We start from the raw sequence: 14,474 nt of genomic DNA on the forward strand, positions 1-14,474 counted from the left end.
TTTATTAGAAAAGAAAGGCCAAACCATTAATGTTTTTATATATAGTTACAAGCTCTTATGAATTTTCAGGTGCATTGCATACGTCCATCACCAATAAACAGGGCAATACCACCTGGCTTAAAATTGTCCATGGTGAAGCATTTAATAGAAATTAGAATGTGTTTAGTTTGCGATCAAATTCAAAATTAAAACTGATTTGAATGGAAATCAGAACGGTCATATTTCCATATGTATTGGATCCGTGACTAGAATTTGAATGAAATTTGAATATTAAAAAGAGTCAAGATTGAATTTTGGAGGATTAGGACATTCTTATTTCTTCTAAAATCGAAATAGAAATAAAACTCGCCTCAACCAAATGGCTGGAATGGCAGACATCTTTTTTTTCATTCTCATTTCACAGTCTAACCCTCCCAAGCCATGGGACAAATCACTTTTCCAATGATTATTTTTGTAAGAAATAAATAAACCCCTTTTATGTCTCACCCTCAACCATAAGATCAACTTCCAAAATAATTTTGGTCAGCCAACGTCCTTTTGTGGAAAATGTTACATATCATGGTTTTTCCCTACATTACGCCAATATTAGATTTCTTTTTTTTTGGTACAAGCCAATATTAGATGTTAACTATATCTTTTATTACTAAAAAATAAAAATATAGACATTTAATAATTAACTAATTTATACACTTGGCCGCCTGGGGGTATGATCCGGTATGCAAACTCCCCGCTCCATCCATGTGATTCCAGGATTCCGTCTTCGTCTTATCCCCCTCCCTTAAAATACTCCTCCCACTCCCATTTTTCCCTTAGAAGAAATATATAGCCTCCCTCTCTCCCTCTCTCTCCCTCCCTCCATCTCTCTCTCTCAATCCCTCTCTGTACCTCCCTCCCTCCCTCTCTCTCTCTCTCTCTCTCTCTCTCTCTCTCCCTCTCCGTTCGGATAACTGAGGAGTAGGACGGTCGTGATGGCGCTGAAAGTTCCATTGCCCACGGAGATTGGAGGGATCTCATTCTTGGATTCAAGAAGAGGAACCTTCCAACAGCTCAAAGGTGAGATTTTTGAGGTTTTTTTCTTCCAAAACCAGCGGTTTTGTTTTCTGTTTCATATCTTTTGTAGTACAGGATTAGCTCAACTGCGGTAGTGTCGGATTTTATCGCCGGTGGATTATCTGCGAATTTTTCTTTTAAATTTCATTCGTAATCTGGTTTCTTGGTGAGCATCTGTTTATTTTTGGAATATTTCGTAACTTTTCTCATTGATTTCTAAGGAAATTTTGTTGGATTATATGTGTAGAGTGTAAAAAGAGTGTAAAAAGATAGTCTGTTTTTTAAGTTTATCGAAGTAAAATATGTTTTTTGTTCGCGATTGGTCCTGATGGATATATTGATCCACCTGAATTCGGATAGTTTCGAGCGAATAATTAGATTTGCAATGATTAGCTCTGCGAAAAAGTTCCTCACATCTGTACTTCTCTCCGTCTCAGCTTAGTTTTGTAGGTTTTGTTTTGAAAAAAAAAAAAAACAATTTTTATTGCCTTTGTTAGCTGAATAGTGCTTTCTTAAACACTTAAAAGAGAAAAATCAAGTATTTACTGGGTTTTCTTCTGAGGTTTGAGCGATTTAAGTATATAAAATTGTCTTGTAGAAATCTTGGAGTTAAAGCCTATACTTTGATGTGTTTTCAGTGGGATTTCCTTTGAGAAGGAAGGGTTCAGGTTCATCAAGGAGAACATGCTGCTTAATGCAGCAGGCTCCACCGCCGGCCTGGCCTGGCCGAGCTGCTGCAGAATCAAGACAAAAGTCATGGGACGGTCCAAAGCCTATCTCAATTGTTGGATCTACTGGTTCGATTGGAACTCAGGTATACAGCACAGATGCAGTACATTTTTATTTACTATGTAGCACTTTGTTTTATGTTTATGCATATTCAACCAAATGAAGGTCTGAAAATTTGCATGAAGTGCTTGTACCACCAATTTGAGACCTTTTTTTTTTCTTTCTTTTTTTTTGTTTTGTGTGTGTGCGTGTGTATGTGTGGAGTTGTTTGGGATCATGTCCTAGTGACATCTACCATTCGTAGTGGCCAAACCTCAAACTCATCAGACCAATATGGTAGCTGCGATTAAGAGCCTTAATGACTTTTCTGTGCATCTTGCTCAAACTAGAGTCAGATATCCGATCTATTTCTCTTCTATAAACTATGGTCACCAGATCCTGTTATATATTTTCTTCTAATTTTTTATTATGTTTTCAGACATTGGACATAGTGGCTGAAAATCCAGATAAGTTTAGGGTTGTTGCTCTTGCCGCTGGCTCTAACGTGACGCTCTTAGCTGATCAGGTATGCATGAAGTTACTCAAGTAAAGTCGCCAAAGATGGTGACAAGCAAGTATATTTTGAGAACTACTAAATTGTCTCGTGAGTTTAAATATCTGCTCTTCTTTTCTATTTTTTGAACAGGTTAAACAATTCAAACCTCAATTGGTCTCTGTAAGAAATGAGTCATTGTTTGGGGAACTAAAAGAAGCTTTGGCTGATGCAGAACACAAACCTGAAATTATTCCTGGGGAGCAAGGTGTTATAGAGGTCAGGCATTATTCTGCATCCCTCTGCTTTTTGTAATGGCATGATTTAATCAAGTAACATATTTGAATATGATTTTCAGGTTGCTCGCCACCCAGATGCTGTTACAGTAGTCACAGGAATAGTAGGATGTGCAGGCTTAAAGGTAAAGGCTCAAGCTTCCTGCATAACTCTTGATAGTTTTTGTCTCAGACTACAGTAAACTATATGTTTGATATGAAGGATTCTATTCTTGGTTTAGGTTTTGACATGGTAAATTTATATCAAAACAGCATAGACAGTTGTATAGGAAAGGGTTGTAGGAGGGAAGATTTTGGCATAAATCATTACATCAATATCCAGATAATGGTGCTTTTACTTTCTGGATGGTAGCAGTGAACTAAAAGTTGTGGATGTCATCACGGGCTTCAGTTAGGGAAGGCCTTTCCAAAACAATGGTTGATAGCTGCTAATTGTCTATCTGTAGTTGCTAATTATGCTGAGAGAAATAATTAAAAAAGATAATGTGGCATTCTTGTTGTGACATCATTAGTTTTACTATTTTGAGTCATTTTTTCATATCTGGTATTATGGTGGTCAATATAATTTTGATTACTGATAATATGGTAATAGTAGATAAACATCCATTTCCAACGAAATCCTTTTTTTGTTGTCAGCCTACTGTAGCTGCAATTGAGGCTGGAATTGACATAGCCTTGGCGAACAAAGAGACTCTTATTGCAGGTGGTCCTTTTGTGCTTCCACTTGCACACAAGCATAAAGTGAAAATACTTCCTGCTGATTCAGAACATTCTGCCATATTCCAGGTATCTAGGTTTGTCGCCGGTGGAACTTTTCTAAGTAAATTCCAGATTGCAGTTCATTTTTTGTTCTGAAATGAAAATATTCTCTTCATGCTATTTCTGTTTACCTGATTTCATGCTCATATAGAACTGTTCGTTCCTCAAGTTGGTTGATGAAGAATGATGATTAGAAAATGTTCGTTTATCTCCAGTGTATTCAAGGTTTGCCAGAGGGTGCACTTCGACGCATAATTTTGACCGCATCTGGAGGAGCGTTCAGGTGCATTTAAGATCTAAAGTTTTTTTTATCTACCATATGTGCATCTTGATATGGAGAGTAATAAGGAATCTGAAATTTTTGTTGCATAAATTTTCATTGAAAGCTTAGCTGTTGAGTAAATTTTTGTTTGAATTTATTTTCTAGCTATTAATCAGTGTTCTTCCTTCAGAGGCAAAAAGAGAGCTAAAAAAGAGCTTAATCAATGAAGCAAACCAGACTAATTTGGATTTTTGAGTACATAAATTACCTTTTTATGCATAAGTTCTTGATCTGGCTGTCTTTTGCTACCGAACAAGCTACTCCCTTATAGTAAAGGAGGAAATGATTTAAACTGTGCCCTTTTTGTTTTAATATGATAATCCTTTTCATGTAATGCCATCACCTTAATAGAAGTAACTAGCCAAGCTCTAATAATAATAAAAAAAAGTTCTTCCCTGCAGTTATGTTCCTGTAGCCTCCATTTTACAGTCAGGAATTTAGACAAACACTTTTACATGGTACTTGTGATAGGGATTTGCCAGTTGAAAAGTTAAAAGAGGTGAAAGTTGCAGATGCTTTGAAACATCCAAACTGGAATATGGGGAAAAAGATCACTGTGGATTCTGCTACCCTTTTCAATAAGGTATTATGTTTTTGATGACTTTGCAAGATGCATCATAAATGTCTATTTCTCTAGTTATTCGAGGCCTACAGCTACCAGCAAGTTCTTTGTTGTACAGGGGTTAGAAGTTATTGAAGCACACTATCTATTTGGGGCTGAGTATGATAATATTGAGATTGTGATTCATCCACAGTCCATCATTCACTCTATGGTTGAGACACAGGTGAATCTCTTGTAATTCATTGCTATGACTTGCTTTTGGATATTATATTTCAAGCGATGTTTGACAGCATGAAAGTTGCATTTATCGTTTCATTTGAAACTGATTTGGAGCTTAAACTTGTTTATTTGGAGCCACTGTAGGTCCAGTCTAGAATCAAGAATTCCTAAATTATTCTATGTTGTTTTCACAGGATTCATCTGTTTTGGCTCAGTTGGGATGGCCTGATATGCGCCTACCTATCCTTTATACAATGTCTTGGCCAGAGAGAATTTATTGCTCTGAGAAAACATGGCCTCGACTTGATCTTTGCAAGTATGGAACTCTTATTCTCCTAATTACTATGATCCGCATGCACTAGTTTTCAGAGCTTACAGTTGTGTATTATCATTCACATATCAAAAACAACTCTAAGTGTATTTTATAAATAATATTATGGTGTATTTTATAAATAATATTATACTGACCTAATTATGCCTTTTGCATCATCTTACTGAGATGAAAAAAGAATAATAGGCAGATATGGCTTGGATAGATAAAATATACTAAATCGTGCTGGTGGCAGTTTGACATATTATTTGGGTAAATTGATCTTTACAATGAGCGAAAAATTGTCTGAAATCTTGAAATTGAAGAAGAAGATCATTTTGCTGCTATGCATCAAATCAAAAGATTACAGCTGTTCTTTTCCATACAATGAAGTGTGAATTTTATCAATAGATGGACTGTACGGCAAATAATCACCACATTCTTTGATAACATAACCATGGGTCTGAAATTGCTGCTGAAATGTATTTGGTACAAAAAAAAGGATTGTTTATTACAGATGATAGCATGTAGGCAACTATATGAATTGAAGTTCTTGAATGTGATTCTCTTCTGATTACTAACCATAGCAAAACCTCATTTAAATGCGTGGTGCAGGCTTGGTTCATTGACATTTAAGGCTCCCGATAATGTGAAATACCCATCCATGGAACTTGCCTATGCAGCTGGGCGAGCTGGGGGCACCATGACAGGAGTTCTTAGTGCTGCTAATGAGAAGGCAGTGGAGATGTTCATCAGTGAGCAGTATGCAATCTTCTCTTTTTTATTTAGGGCCTTTTATTATCTTAGTGGTTATTTCCTACTTAAACGTTTGGTTTTCATGTTGTCAAGGTTAATGATAACTGCACATGATTGTATACCTCTGAACTTATAAAATGCTGCATTGTGTTGTTCGGTTTTTTGCTTTAAACAACAGAGAGCTTATGCCAGATTTCTAGACTTTAGACTTGCTTGCAGCATATGCTGATACTTCTCCTTCCTGTATAGACTTTTCCATCAGACTTAGAGAACGATGCAACTTCCCTCAAATGATATAAATATTTGACAAGTTACACTATTAGCTAACAACTTAACATTCAGTAAAGAGATTGATGTCGAGGGTTTTTATTTAATATTAAAATATTAAAATTGAAATATTTATATTCTGCTGCATCATACGGCTTTCAAAGAAGGAAAGTTTTTCATACAGCTCTCCATCTTTAATCTTGTTATTTCTTTTTTGTGCATTGCATTTTCATGAAATTTGTGCATTCTTGCTTCAGACGTGTCGCTGATTTATCAGCAAAGTGAATATTCATTCTTTTATCTCTGTGAATATGGAAGGTAATCTCTTTCCTTAAAATAGATGAATATATCTTACGATATTTGCATGTATTTCAGAATCGGCTACCTGGACATTTTCAAGGTCGTGGAGCTTACATGCGACGCTCATCGGAATGACCTGGTGGCAAACCCTTCCCTTGAGGAGATCATACATTACGACTTGTGGGCTCGAAAGTTTGCAGCTAGTTTTCAACCATCATCCGGCTTGAGTCCTGTTCCTGCATAAGTAGTCCAGATGAGCTAGAATGCTGTGGTGAATGGGACCCCTTAAGGTGCATGATAGATAATAGGCCCTTGTCAACTTGTTCTTGGGTGTCATCTTCATTGCCAGAGTGCATGAAATGATGAAGCACCCATCATGTATTGGAACAAGAAAAGATGCAAGGGGAATTTATTTATCTCAATCTTTTTATGCATCGACAGGGTTCAGTTGAACAAAAAAAATGAAAAAAAGTTCCATGAAATCGTAATATTGCAGCTGAAAAAATGAAGAACGAGATTAGTTTGTTGCTTTATATACATTTCCTTGTTTCTCTTTCCTCCCTCTCTTTTGGGCACAGTGGGGAGGAAAGATTAAACATAGGGAAAGATTGCAGTCTATTAAAGTGATCCCAGCCATGTCCGCCATGGCTAACAAACGAGTAGGTTGAGGGAGCGTAGAAGAAGACCGAACGACCCCATTTCCAGGCGGACTCGTAAGATGATCGGATGGTTGGTTTGATTCTCTGAAAGCATGAGAGACTCTGCTTAGAAACACAGCAAAATGGTGTCAGCCGATAGAGGGTGTAGAGTTCCGAGAGTTGTGAGCAGCCTGAGCACGCGAGAAAACTAGGCCCGGCTTGGATTTCCAGCCTGACAAGCCTGTAGTTCCTGGGCTGGGTCAGAGAAAGTATACCAACTTGGATCACGGCCCCGTATCGTCGCCCTTGGGTTGGTCTTGGCCTTGGCCCAAGCCTGACCCTGACCTATTGGCATGCCAAAGTCTGCTGTGATAAAAGTTGACAAACCCAGTTTGTAATTATGTAGACAAGAAACAGGCTTACCATGTTTTAATTGGCATCTTACCATGTTTTAATGACTTCTATCATACCAACACCAACGAGATGTGATTTGAGCATCTGACTAACATTCACATTGGTATTCATACTCGTCGAAGGAAAATAAATATGGATATCGATGGTTAATAGATATGGATATGAATAGATAACTATCCGAACCGTATTCGAATATCTATTTGTTTAAATTTTATATAGCACTCACGAAATTTTAAGAAAAATAAATGACTATATTAACATATTATTAATTTAATTTATCATCCGTTTAGTAATATTTTTGATTTTATGGTCATAAAATTTAATTAATCTATAGATGTATTAATATCGGATCTCTAGTACCAACCATTCTTCTTTTCTGCGACCAAAATATTCTTAGATGAAATTATAGCTTACTTGCGAACAGGAGGGAAGAGATATTGGAATCAAGCTTTCAAATCTTATCGTGGCATGGCAACTAAGTTATATGAGAGATTAATAGCAAGTTATTTAAACAACATGAAGGCAATTGTATGCACGAAGGAACCTAGAAACTTGGGCCCGGTTTGGAAACTGGATAAGGGCCTTTATTCCGTACTTATCCTACCTATCCTTGTATGAGCGGGAAAACACTATTTTGGACCCGGAACCACTTATCCCCGACATTTGGAGAAACTCAGGATAACGGGGGACCGGGGCTGCTGTATCTTTTGCGCGAAAGGATGATTCAACTTTCTTCGCACGAATGTGCCGTTGGATTCTTCACCGGTCGCTTTGAGATGTGTGCAGGCTGCTGAAAGATTGAGTTTGGATCGCGTTGAGATCTGTGCAGTGGATGCTTCGACGGTGGAGTCGCGAGAAGGAAGCTGAATCCTTTTTTTTTTCGCGCGAAAGATGCAAGATATACCTATCAAGAACAACTCCGTCCAAGAAAATTCTAAAACTAGATATACCTATCAAGAATAACTGCGACTAATCCTCATTTTCCTTCTCCTTATTCCAATTTAGGCCTAAGAAATCATAAACAAATAAATGAATATTATTTGTTTACGGCCTGTTTGGTCGCTGGATATCTCCAAAACGGAGGTGATCTATCCCGCAATCCGACGAAAGAGTAGCCAGGTCAACGCCACTTATCGTCTTATCCTGGGTTAAAATGATTGTTAGGAAGTGAAATAATAATTCTAATCCAACCAAAAAGGGAGAGAACCATCCTCTCTCTCTTCGTTTCTCCACCATTTCTCACTTTTTAAATTTTGACTTCCAATTCCCTACCAAACAGTACTTAATACCTAAATTAGAGATAAAAGAATCTGGAGGCATAGATAAGGTTAGGGATAACCAAGTTTTCGATCCATTAAACAAACTCAGCTTTACAGCTGTAGGACTTGCCGAGACTTATTATACTGTTTAGTTGAAGAAAGTCATTTCTCTCATATATGGTTTTCTATCTTAGAATACATGTATACATACAACGTACATGTATGTATGTATATGTCTGTTTGTGTGTATGTATGTATGTATGTATGTGGTTTTTCTCATTACTTTGGGTTTGGTGGTCGATAGCTGTGGATATAGATGGACCTGCGGTATTTTATGTTCAAGTTATCTAACCCATGGCCTCTTTGACATCATGTGGGCTCGTGTGAAAGAAGTTCGGACATACGAGCGCGGCATATGTTAATTTAAATTTTCAACTAGACATCAGCACCTACAATCTAATTCAAAAATTGATCTTATCATTAACAAACCACCACACTTGCAAATAACCCTCAGAAATCATGTTCTTTTAGATTTTCATCTTAACATTTTGAAGTTATTCAAAAAGTCATGCTCAAAGTATTCTTTTTTTCAGTGAACTGGTTACCACTCGTATTTGTTACTAAGAAATCAGGAGACTTCTTCTCCTTTTCCAACATCAATATCCAGTAGCAAGGTCCACCGAATCGGGCCCAACTGCCCTAATGCGAAACTAGGTCGGTTCGCCTAATACATTCGGTTCCGGCCCCATACCGGCTGGAACCTCTACTGAGCCGACCGGAACCGGCCAATAAGTGTTCAAACCGACCGGAACTAGCCGAAATCAGTCAGTTTAGTGAAGACTTATGGGATGAACGTTGGGCTGATGTGCATCCTGCCTATGCTGATGATCCAGATATCTACGAGAGGCATCACCATTCAATCCAATTTTAGATATTGGTATATATGTTGAATTTAAAATTATGTAATTAATTGTATTATTTTTTAATTTTTACGTTACTACTTGATTTAAGGATATTTTATGTTGTTCATTTTATGATTTGTATCATTTTACAGCAATAAGATGCATCATATAGGTTAAACGGAGATCATAGAAATATTAAAAAATAAAAAAATATTAAAAAATATAAAATTAGACTTAAAATTATTGAAAACGTTTAAAAATAGTAATTATCAATTAAATATTCTTGAAAGCTTAAAAAAAAAATGGGCATGCTAGTTAGGTCAGTGTGGTACCGAACTTGTACGAAACCATATTGAGCATCAATCGATATGGGTTTCGGTACCAGTTTGGCGAACTTTGCCTAATAGTAGATGTGTTCATCTGACCTGGTCAACGATAGGCCTCCGGACCTTTTGTTTGCTTGGAAGTATCCATAGAAAGTGCCATGGTACATGCCGATATCCAAAATAATAGATCTTCGGGTAGATAGCCTCCTAAATCACTACCTTTTAAATGATTAATTTGTTGTTGGATTATAAAAGTCGAAATAGCTTGACTTGGTACATTAATTATGCGTCAAGTCACACAACCTTGATTGGGCTTCACGCTAAGGATAAGATGGAGATGGCAAGAAGGATGTCCAAATTAAATACCATCATATACATCCCTTACTTGTTAGCTTTTAATACATGTTTTGGTGACTAGCGGAAGACATCATTCTCTTAGACTGCATATATCGCACCATGCCGTTCGAATCAACAGCCTCTATTCATCGAGCACGTATCTTGATGTGCGGAATAAGTTCTTGGAGACTTGGAACGTGTCCTCTCCTTTTCAATTATGATATTGTCAAAGTGGACCAGATAGATTTCAACCTACATATTAAACTAAAGATAATGGCCTGGGAGTTGGTGCATGGTTTGAGACCAGTAATAAATTGACACAAAAACTAAGGGAGAATAAATCCTACGTCAAAGATGTTGGTGATATTATAAATAGTTGGATTAGATGACAAAGAAGGGAAGGGAAGAAGTCTTCATATTTTAACTAACTGTAGGCTTTGTCATTAAGCTCCTATTCATGTTCGGTGCCACCTTTCCAGAACATCAACGACTAGGATGGCGAGCATCATGCTGATACCCAAACACAATTTCACACTGGAAAGTAAATTCTGACCCGTTCTTGCATAAATGGTTTGAATTAGGAGTGGCATTGTGGGATAGCGGAAGCAAATCTCTTGTGAGAAAACTCGAAAAGAGAAGTTGTTCGGTAACTTCATATATATAATTAAATTTTTAAAAAATATAACATATGTATGATGGCTGGCAATTTTTTTTTCCCATTAAGTTGATAGTGCACTTATAGACTGCACCACACGAGCCTAGTAATAAATGATACTACAATAGAACTAAATGAACAAACATTGATTTTTTTATGAACTTTATTTGCAAGATAACATGTTTGATCAAGAAATGGGGAAGAACAAATAAAACAAAAAACAAAAGCATATAGGTGGAACTGAAATAATAGATATCCTTCGTCATGAGATAGAACTTTAATGATCTTTTTTCTGGTGTTTTTATCGAAGCTTCAAATACATAACTTCTATTATAACCAAAGATCTATTCTTACCAAGCAGAGATGCTCTGGTTTCATTTCAACAATAATTCAAGTTTGAAGCACTTCCCATGAAGAAGAGAAACACACAAAGAAAATACCAATATGTTTCTGGCATAAAGAAATAAAATAAATTGCCATCAGTGATGCACCAACTGCCATATTGTAGCTCTTTTTGTATGGAGGTGGCCCATGACACATGTGCCTCACATGATTATGGCAATAACAAGGAGCTTTCTTCCCCATGGCTAATATAAAGTATTTCTAATTTTCTGTATAACAATATTTTTGTCAAAAAGTAATTACATTAATATTATCATTGCAGTAATTACATTAATATTATCATTGCCAATCTCTTTTCGGGGCATAACAAATAGAGCTGCCAATTGGATAGTTCCGTAGGTGGCCGTTTACTCGTGAGGCTATGTGGATTGGAGGAAAAATTGCCTAAAGCATTTCGAAATTTATTATTTTTTAATTTTTTTAAAAAGTATAGTCATACTAAAATTATATGAATCATCTATTTTGGCAATAATAATAATAATAATTTTTTTTTCCATTTTGTTGATGCCAGCCAAGTTTCCAAAAGAACAAAAAGCACCCAAGCCGAGTCGCATTTTTGTATTTTCCAACGAAACAATTACAAAAAAAAAAGAGATTTTAGAAGGGGTGATGTGTCCTGCTGAAGCCGTTCACATTGGCGAATAATCCGACCGGCCGGTAAGGTAAGAATGACCGCCGCCCGCCTTTCGCCTTCTCCCCCTTCCCCTTCCCGTAGTACAGCCGGTGGGCGGTGACCAGATCCAACTCCGCCGCCCGACCCCCTTTCTTTGCCGCCGCGTTCGCCGCCGTAGCGTCAGCGTGAGGGTTTGTGGTCTTATCCATTGATGGCGGCGGCGCTGCTATGAACACGAACTTCTCCTTCCCGTCGCTGTGGCTCCGCCCCAAAATCAGGTCCCGGAGCCGCCACCGCCGGGGCGACCCGGTGGAGGCGCTCTTCTTGCAGCGCTCCGGTGACTGCGGCACCGACCGCGGCGACCACGCACAATACTCCCCCGCCGCCTCGGACGACGCGGACGACGAGGAGCTCCGGTCCTCGATCACGAGCTGCCGGAGGGGGACCCCCTCCTCCACGTCCGTCGCCGGTTCGCCGACGGTGGAGAGGAGGAGGTTGCGGTCGAAGACGGGGTAGGCGGGAAGGATCCGGCCGTTGGAGAAGATCTCGTCGGCCGTGATGGGGGTCTCCCCCACCGGGCCCCTTACCGCGAAGGTGAACTCGAAATCGTCGCTAGAGTCGTCATCGTCGGCAACCTCCTCCGCGGGGCGATCGGCGGCGGAGACGTGATGAATGGAATCCTGAAGGACGGCGGCGATCTCCTCCTGGGTCTCGCCGAAGCTGGGGGACAGCGTGAGGTAGGGCTGCGGCTCTCGGTGTTCCATCATCATCGGTTAAGATGCTACGGTCCCTGATTTCTTGTTCTATGGGAAGGGGATGGGGAACGGCGTATATATAAAGGCCTGAGGGAGTGGGGAGCCGCGGTCTTCGATGGCGTCGAACTTTCCTTGAAGGGAATGAGCTGTTTGCCGGCCGCCATCTCGCACGTGCGATAATCTCTAGAAGGCCAGGCCTCACGCGGTGCAGTTTCCTTGGCTGGGGACGGTGGCTTCGCCGTCCGCTTCTCCCAGAGTTTTTCATAACGGCGTTATAACGGTGTCGTCTGAGCATTCTTTGGTTAAGTCATTATTTATAAATTATAGATATATAAGATTACTTTTGTTATTAGGAAAAAAATCTGAAAATTTATATTATATTATATATAACTTTTAAAGAGAATAATGAGGTTTTTCTTGTATTTATATTATATTATTTAATTATTTTTAAAATAAAAATTGTTATGTATTATGAGGAAGGTGGAAAAATAATGAAAAAATAGAAAAAATATAATAGCATATTTATAAAATTTGAAAATACTGTTTTTATATATATTATAAATTATATCTTTTATTATTATAAAATGGATGAGCTAGAGTTGCTTGCATTTGTGAACAAAGTTAGCTCCAATTATATCTATGCTTATCTCATTTATGTCTGAGAGATTCTAAATTATAGTAAATTGTATAGAAAAATTGTTGGTGAATAATTTGAGAATACAACAAGATCCAGCTGGACCTTGCTCATGCACACCCCTAACTTTTGCTTTTTAAAAGTTGTCATTTTTTAAAATGATAAAGAGCTACTGTTTTCATTTTGTGGTAGCGTTGGCTCGCGGCAAAATAATGACCGTTTTCTAAATATATGATATATATTTCAAATGTAATAATCCTATCCTCTTCCCGTTAAACGACCGTTATCTTAAATAACTATTGTTTCTTCGAGACGCGCTGACGCGTGCGAAGGAACCTTCTCCCAAAAGGTTTCTGGGTGAAATTTGTCATGCGGTTTTCGACGAGTTTGGCTACAACCGCGTATCCTGTTCACCGCTAACGACCTGGAAGATTCCGAGGGAGGACATCTCCCCTCAAGTGGAGACGCGCCAATAGTCTCTAGAAAAGACAATAACGAGAAGCGTCAACAGTCTCTAGAACGGACAATAACGATGTTTCAAATCAACAGCATGAATTTAGATTACGCCGCCATTTTATAACGTTACAACCCTGCTCATTTTTATGACCTCATTCACCAAGCATATATCTCAAATTACATCGTTATAGAAATGAACAATTATGGTCAGCGATGTTCATGGCAATATGATGCATGCAGTATATGGTATAATTTCTGCATGAGTATAAAAATAAAATATAGGAAACAAAATTCAGAAAGATGAGTCCGAAACAGAGCTATCTTCCGAAACCATGCATTCCAGATGCATTTGCTTGTAGAGTTTGCACCAGTGAGGAGTGGAGAATATCTCCCTATATAGGTTGTACTGATGTTAGAGTAATATAAATATTGTTTTTACCACAAAAAAAAAAAAAGAATATCTCCCCGTTGTAGAACAAAATCTCCACCAAATGCATTGCCACCAAGCTCTTCTAGTATGAGATGCCATGAAAGAGCTCGCCATGGCTTTCCAATCATAGATATATATCTTTCAGCGATGGATTGTTTTCAGACCTGCAAGTTGAAGGATTAGAAATCCAAGTGATTACAGCAGCTGAGTCGTCCTCCAACCACATGGATTCTCTTCTCTACCTTGGCTGGGGTGATGCAATGTACATACTTTTGCATGGCAGTTTAAGCCAAAGTTGTTTCTACGAGAGAAAGCGTTACCTTCATAGGCACCTGATGCAGCTTCCAAACCCACTGAAACTGTATGTTATTAAGTACATATGATACATATCCCTCAATGAAGGCAACCTGATTCTATTGGAACTCCAGCACAGCTGGTTAGATCAATTTCCATGCGCAACGGGAATATGGGAGATTTGGGTCATCATCTCCACACTAAAAAAAAAGGCTAACTGATTGGCATCCCACTTTTCATCTGCAGTCATAAGGTTTG

The 14,474-nt window shown here is 38.3% G+C and overlaps 2 protein-coding genes across 2 annotated transcripts; one reads left to right on the plus strand and one right to left on the minus strand.

Annotated features, from left to right (window-relative positions):
• The first annotated feature begins 713 nt into the window (after positions 1–713).
• On the plus strand, positions 714–6,584 carry LOC103701988 (1-deoxy-D-xylulose 5-phosphate reductoisomerase, chloroplastic-like). Its single transcript, XM_039127058.3, has 12 exons — positions 714–1,053; positions 1,689–1,864; positions 2,258–2,344; positions 2,465–2,590; positions 2,670–2,732; positions 3,244–3,393; positions 3,582–3,649; positions 4,160–4,271; positions 4,369–4,473; positions 4,664–4,785; positions 5,395–5,541; positions 6,178–6,584. The coding sequence occupies exons 1-12, from the start codon at positions 969–971 to the stop codon at positions 6,344–6,346; spliced, it is 1,410 nt and encodes a 469-aa protein (XP_038982986.2). The 5' UTR covers positions 714–968; the 3' UTR covers positions 6,347–6,584.
• Positions 6,585–11,494: 4,910 nt separating this feature from the next.
• On the minus strand, positions 11,495–12,467 carry LOC103701989 (uncharacterized). Its single transcript, XM_008784242.6, has one exon. It carries the CDS (start codon positions 12,415–12,417, stop codon positions 11,632–11,634), a length of 786 nt encoding a protein of 261 aa, XP_008782464.4. The 5' UTR covers positions 12,418–12,467; the 3' UTR covers positions 11,495–11,631.
• Positions 12,468–14,474: the final 2,007 nt, after the last annotated feature.

Source organism: Phoenix dactylifera, chromosome 7 (genome assembly GCF_051530095.1).
Source record: "Phoenix dactylifera cultivar Ajwa chromosome 7, Ajwa_hap1_PhDact_Kaust_v1.1, whole genome shotgun sequence".
NCBI lineage: Eukaryota > Viridiplantae > Streptophyta > Magnoliopsida > Arecales > Arecaceae > Phoenix > Phoenix dactylifera.

Bases quoted from the DNA above. Each gene is read 5' to 3' on its own strand.
- LOC103701988 (XM_039127058.3), top strand. From the start codon at position 969: ATGGCGCTGAAAGTTCCATTGCCCACGGAGATTGGAGGGATCTCATTC. The intron at 2,591-2,669 runs GTCAGGCATTAT...TATGATTTTCAG, and splicing joins GGGAGCAAGGTGTTATAGAG to GTTGCTCGCCACCCAGATGC. The intron at 2,733-3,243 runs GTAAAGGCTCAA...TTTTGTTGTCAG, and splicing joins TAGGATGTGCAGGCTTAAAG to CCTACTGTAGCTGCAATTGA.
- LOC103701989 (XM_008784242.6), bottom strand. From the start codon at position 12,417: ATGATGATGGAACACCGAGAGCCGCAGCCCTACCTCACGCTGTCCCCC.